This window comes from Pundamilia nyererei, unplaced genomic scaffold, assembly GCF_000239375.1.
Source record: "Pundamilia nyererei isolate P.nyererei 1_Seehausen unplaced genomic scaffold, PunNye1.0 scaffold00387, whole genome shotgun sequence".
NCBI classification, from domain to species: domain Eukaryota; kingdom Metazoa; phylum Chordata; class Actinopteri; order Cichliformes; family Cichlidae; genus Pundamilia; species Pundamilia nyererei.
Genome location: NW_005187788.1, coordinates 75,008 through 81,119, shown reverse-complemented (window position 1 = coordinate 81,119; position 6,112 = coordinate 75,008). Strand labels below are relative to the sequence as shown.

General features: G+C 49.3%; 1 protein-coding gene across 1 annotated transcript in view; it reads right to left on the bottom strand.

Annotated features, from left to right (window-relative positions):
- Positions 1-1,256: 1,256 nt before the first annotated feature.
- fbl (fibrillarin) overlaps positions 1,257-6,112 on the bottom strand; it is an 8,561-nt gene continuing 3,705 nt past the window's right edge. Inside the window, exons 3-9 of the mRNA XM_005752870.1 lie at positions 5,496-5,648; positions 5,237-5,331; positions 4,963-5,133; positions 4,450-4,582; positions 4,212-4,324; positions 3,611-3,756; positions 1,257-1,949 (exon numbers count right to left, since the gene is read on the bottom strand). Coding sequence (XP_005752927.1) covers positions 1,925-1,949; positions 3,611-3,756; positions 4,212-4,324; positions 4,450-4,582; positions 4,963-5,133; positions 5,237-5,331; positions 5,496-5,648 — 836 coding nt within the window. The 3' untranslated portion in view covers positions 1,257-1,924. The remainder of the gene's footprint in view (positions 1,950-3,610; positions 3,757-4,211; positions 4,325-4,449; positions 4,583-4,962; positions 5,134-5,236; positions 5,332-5,495; positions 5,649-6,112) is intronic.

Genomic DNA, 6,112 nt, shown 5'->3' with positions numbered 1-6,112 from the left:
CCGCATACTATCATACAAACTTCCCAAAGTTGAGTCTGTAATGGTGCTAAAGCAATCATTTTAGAGGTCTGCCCGATGCAGACCGTGTAACGCTTCGAAAAGATGATGGTAGTGTTGTCACAAACTAGCACGAGTCACCACGTTAGAGAGCACTTCCTTTCCTCTGCAGGTACGAGTAGTTCGTTTCTCCTGTAACTACACAAAGCGATTAATGTGTTTCACTGACAGCACGGGCACAGGTAGCAACGCCACGAGCTAAACGGCCAAACAGCGGCCGTGCTACCTGTCCACACATGAGCTCCGCGTCACACCTGAGAACAGGTGGACACAACCTGAGCTGTGGTCGTTAGTGTTGTACCGCAGCACCTGTGCGCTCCACGGTCACTCAGGCACGTCTTTGAGTGACGCGCAAAGTCAGCGTGGAGCTGCACCCACGGACACTTGTTGGTTCAAAGCTGCCTGAATTCTTCAAGAAGGCGCTGGAAACGCTTCAGATTCTGACAGCATGTCACCTGCTGCACAGCTGACCGGTTTGAAGCGACACGGTGAGTCATCGTCACACAGCTACAGCGTGGATACGACACGGTAACAATGCTCCGGTAAGCTGTGGCGTTTAAATGATGCTGCGTTGGTACTCAGGGGCTCTTGACACCACACGTATGGAGCCGTGCTGCCATGTTTGCCAGCAGGACTCAGGACTGACGTCCGGTTGGAGCCGGTGCGGGTTCAGTTTCCCGTCCTCAGCGGCAGGACTGGCCTGCGTGGGCTCCTGCGCCAGCTGTTGACACGTTGAGTAGAGCTGCTGCTCTGCATGCTTTTGTTGTAGCAAGTAGATGAGTGACTGTTGCATTTGTATGACCGGTCTCTTACCTGTGGCAGGTATCACAGAACTGCTGCTCACTGCATTGTTGTTTCGTTTCTGCAACCCTGTGGGACAGCTGTGCGTACAATCCAGGGCCCAGCAACCTTCCACGTTCAAAGTCATTAAAGTTACCTTTCTTCTCAGCTTGAACTTCAGCGAGTTGTCTAAATGCATCAGGCTACTGCCACGTGACCGCATGATTAGACCGTTGACCATGTGTACCTAACAGAGTGAGTAATGGCATTTTTAAAACCTCAGTGCTGTGAATCTGGACCAAAGAAACCAAGAGCAGTCAGATTAATGTTCGTCAGTGTGATGGTGCATTTAGCTAAAGAGTTCAATTATAACCAACCAAAAACATTTATTAAAACAAATATGGCAGCTACGTGGAAAAAAGAAAAATACTTAAACTGGTTCAAACAAACAGCTACAAAACAGGAAGTGTGTATAGTGGACGCTGTTTGTCACCCGAAGAAGCAAAAACAACATATTCACTTTGAATAAATGGTCCACTGTTAACCATCTAAAGATACCAGCAGTGTGGGTGCAAGTTCAGAATATGGAGCCAGTCACAGACTAAAAGGATCATTAAGAAAATTATCAGGAGCACAGAAGCCAACAAACAAAACAGCAGAGCACACAAGCAACCTCGCTGCAGTCAGACTGATCAGGGTCCTCGGCACAAACAGCTGGGTCCAAAATCCCAGGACAAGGCAGGCTCACAGCACACAACAGTGTGTGTTACTTTGTAACCTCATCTACTGTATACATGTACATTACAAACAACGGGACCTTTTCACAGCGCAAACAAGGCACTGCACTGATGGACCCAGGCATCACATAATGTTCTCCACCTGATCTGTGAGAACTGGAAGCACCAGAGGAGATGGATGGTTGATTAAAGGACTGGATGAGAAACCCCAGCTGAAGGTCTGCTTCAATGTGCTTGGAGGAAGCTGCAGACCGGTGCCTGAAGCCGAAGAGGAGGGTGACAGACGGCAGACGTGCCAGAAGGAGGTTGCAAATCCATTCTCCTCCTCGGGCCCAGCTTACACGCACACATCATTTCTTCTGTTTTGGTGGAGGTCTGAGAACAAAAAAGAAAATGCACGGTTACCACAGATACACACAGCAGGTACTATGGTTACAGACAAATGCAGTGTTTTTGGTGCAGGTTTGTGTCTGACAAGGGGGGTCCTTAGTAAGATGGCTGAGGTGTTTAAGTGGTTCATGATCTGGTGACTGTAGTCATGTGGTTCTCATGTTGCCTTCAGCGAGCCTCTGCACTTACAGTAAAAGCCAGAAAAGGTCAGAAACGATTCTTTGAGCAGTTCGGCTGCAGCTTGATCTGGTTCCAAACACAGACACATATCTGTAAATACATTTATGCATCCATGTGGCTCGTTACCTGAACTCTGAATGGTAAGTTAGCAAGTTCTTAATGGAAGCAGTGAGAGGTTTTCCTTCCATCTCCTCCAATGAACCTTAAATAAAACTACAGACTGGAGCTGACAGCAGGCTGTTTCTTCAAAGCCACTGTGCTGCTGCCAGCTGGGTTTTGTTTTTAAGGAGTCCACCAGATGGCGCTGCCGCAGCGCAGGAGCTGAGAGCTCTGTCCTCAGGAACCACAGGCTGAGGAGCTAAAGAGCCTCGTGTGCAAGTCCTTAGTCTGAGCCCTGATGCAGAGGCAGGAAACTGAACTGATTAACTGAGTTTCAACTGAGCAGAATAAGCTCCGCCTTTCTGATAACAATGGTAATGTTAGGCTGCGTGTTCTTTAAAAACTAAAGCAACATTACATGGTTACTCTGATAAACAGTTCCAGGTTACTCAGCAACTGTTCCAGTCCAACTATGTTGGATCCACTTCAAAGAAAGCTTCCAGGAAATGTAACCTTTGACCCGGAGGTTCAGCAGCTGCAGCCATGGCTGCCCGACCGACAGGCTGGTCGCACGCCCGACAGGCTGGTCGCACGCCCGACAGGCTGGTCGCACGCCCGCTGTCATCAAGTGGGGTTTTTTGTTTTTCCTTTAAGAGGCTGGTATTCAGAGGCAGCCAGCCTCCCCTCATCCACACCAGTTCTCCTACAGGCAGGAGCACCATCAGTGTGGTTCCTCACCCCGTCCTGCAACATCTGGGCAGGGCAGCGGAAACTACCTGCCAATGCTGCCCATCGACATCAGCTCTGCCTTTAACAGTGACCCCAGACATACTGCCTTAACCACACCTGCACGTGGATTAAAATCATCCTCCGTTTTAGGACGTGCAGAGCAGCCGGTGTGGACACGCTCCAGCATTTCCCACAGAGAACATTTGGTGGACTGCCCACAGCATCGCCGCCGTGAACAAAGGTCAGCAGCACCTACGCTTCCTGAGAGATCTGAGGAGAAACGTAGACGCAGCTGCTGGTGTCTCGCCACTCCTCCCTGCTGTCACGTCAGTGTGTTTTACAAACTCCTCGTCCACAGTTAAAAAAAATAAAATAAAATCGGAGAAATAGCATCTCAGCAGGAGGATGAAAACTGTGAGGGAGCCTTCACCTACTTTACCTGGTGCCCTCAGGGCAGCGTGTCAGGTCTGATAACCCATACAGGCAGTAACGACCCTTGACCCTTCATGTGAACATGCAAAGGAAACACTGGTTTCCAACTTGGTGAGTTGCTAAGCAGCTTCCTGTGACCGTTTCTCCTGATCACCAATGTTAGTGGACGTGAATCTGGGTGCAGAGCGTCATTAAGGGCGCTTTACCTGTAGATGCCCACCACCACAGCGTGGTCTCTCTCATAGGGCTCCAGCGTGAGCTGTTCCTGTGGTTTCATGTTCTCTGCACTCATCTTCTTCACTTCTGAGGCAAACACTGCCTCTGGAGCTGCTGTCGAGTCTATACAGTTAGCCTTAAGGAAGAAGAGCACAGCTGGAATCAGACTCACGAACAACAACAAGTCCTGAACAGGTAGACTTTCCTCAGCATCACACGAGTATCCTAGCACACGACTAAAACTAGTTTGAGTCCAAATCAAGGATTCAGTCACACATAAGCTGATTTAGCAGCCGTCTACAGTCATTCTGTAGTGAAGCAGGAGACGCCCTTTTATTCTCTTTAGCTTTAGCAACATTTGCTATTAGAAATCCCGCTATGTGAGAAACGTACTCATGTTTGTGGGTCAGTAACTCGAGATAACTGACTCGGAAAATGTCTTCATTCGTTTTTTGAGATTCAACAAAGCCCAAGCTAAAACATGTGAAAAAGACCTTTAGAAAGCCTGGAGAACTTCTGCATAAGACAACGTTAACCTTCAAAGTCCAGCGTTCAGGCAGCCGTTACCTGTTACGGCAGTTATCAGCGTACCTTGATTGAGATAACAAAGTGGCCGCCGTTCTTCAAAAAGTTGTGAGCGTTCAAAGCAACGATCCTCGTCTGGTCAGGCTGGGCAACATCAGCAAAGATCACATCCACCATGCCTGCAGAGGGACAGACGGCAGGTGAATGCTCTGCATGTGGACGATGGCCGCCCCTCGCCCTCGTGTCAAGGATTACAAACAAACCTGTTCGTCTTTCACCAGCTCATCTGCATCACACTACTCACCAACAAGCATTCTGTATTTGTGCGGGTGCCGAGCGTCTTCGATGATTGGAATGATGTTGGTGCGTTTTTTCGCCACGTTGAGAAGGTCGCGACCCGACCGGTGGGAAAACTCTACTGCATAGACCAGCCCTTCCTGTCACACAACACACTCATGTCAATGCAAGCTGCTTTTGTTTCCTGTGTTAAATCTACACCACTCTAGAAATCTTGATGATGCAGCCCATTGGCCCACTCATGACTTTATTTCCACCCAATTCTGGCCCCATTTTTAATCCACTGGAAGAGAAACTCCAGTGAGCCGTGTTTGTCTCTTTCATTTTAGGAACATCCCATGACACAGGGATTTCCCACCGTCCGGTTCCCCAGTTTTTGATGGAGGAATGAGGATCGTAGTTTTAATTATTGTGCGTTTGATCCCTTTGCCCCTCCTGTCACGTCCCCTGTGGTCAAACACTACTGCCAGCAGTGGTCTGCCCGCTCGGCAGCTACAAAGAGAAAGTGTGCGGTACTCACGGGTCCAACGATGTCGGAAACGTGGGACACTGTGGTGCCAGAGGCAGCTCCCAGGTACATGACCTTGGCTCCAGGCTTGATGTGGATCTGGTCGACTCCTCCCAAGATGGCCGCAGCCAGCTTGGAGCGGAACGGATTCCAGGCTCTGTATTCAATCTTAGTCTCTCCTTCCTACCAAGACCGAAGCGAACATCGACTCAAAGTGTGGTCACAACAGCAGGAAGAGCACACGTTTTTATATTTGGCATAGCAGCAACAGCTGAACTGGACTCACTTCCACACTGATCCTCTTCTCTCCATACACAGACTCTCCTACCACCATGTTTTTTGTCACCAGGGCATCCTCCTTTCCCCTGCAGATGAACACTCCTGAGAGAGAGAGACACACACACACACACACACACAGGAATAAGCTTCCAAATGAAGGCAAATGCTGAAAGGTGAATAAAATGTGACAAACTGTAGCCGAGGCTCAAAACAGTCCAGCCTTCAGTGCAGAAGATGCCTCAGTCCTCTAAAATATGAACAATCACCTTCATGTCTGTGAGGCTCGATCAGGACCTTCTTCCCTCCTCCGAAACCACCTCGGCCACCCCTCCCTCCTCTACCCCCTCTGCCTCTTGGGGTTCCTCTGCCACCACCACGGCCCCGAAATCCTCCACCGTCTGGGGACTGGAAGCCTCCACCTGAAAAACAGCCGCGCACAAGAGAAAGTTCCAGAACCTGGAGCAGCAGGTCGCAGAGTGATGCATTTCTGTCCTTCACTGGGACGTTGGCTGGACACCTTTTGCTGATCATTAAATACACAAGTAACTGTTTTGTTTAAAGAACAAACCAGTAGTTACACTTTTTGGGTCTCGCTCCGTTTTTTCCATCCTCAGGTGTGTGTTTACAACAGCATGGCCCTCGGAGGGCGATGTAAAAACATAATGGCCCATCATATGAAACAGGCTCCCACCCCTGCTTTACACTGAAACAATTCATGCAGAATGACGACAAGCACCAGTCACCTACCACAGAAATAACTGTTTATTAAAGACAGAATCATTGAAAAGGCAAAGCAGCTGCTCACCAACCAAGTCCTTCCACGGCTGCGCTGCTAACGGCTGCGCTGCTAACGGCTGCGCTGCTAACGGCTGCGCTGCTAACG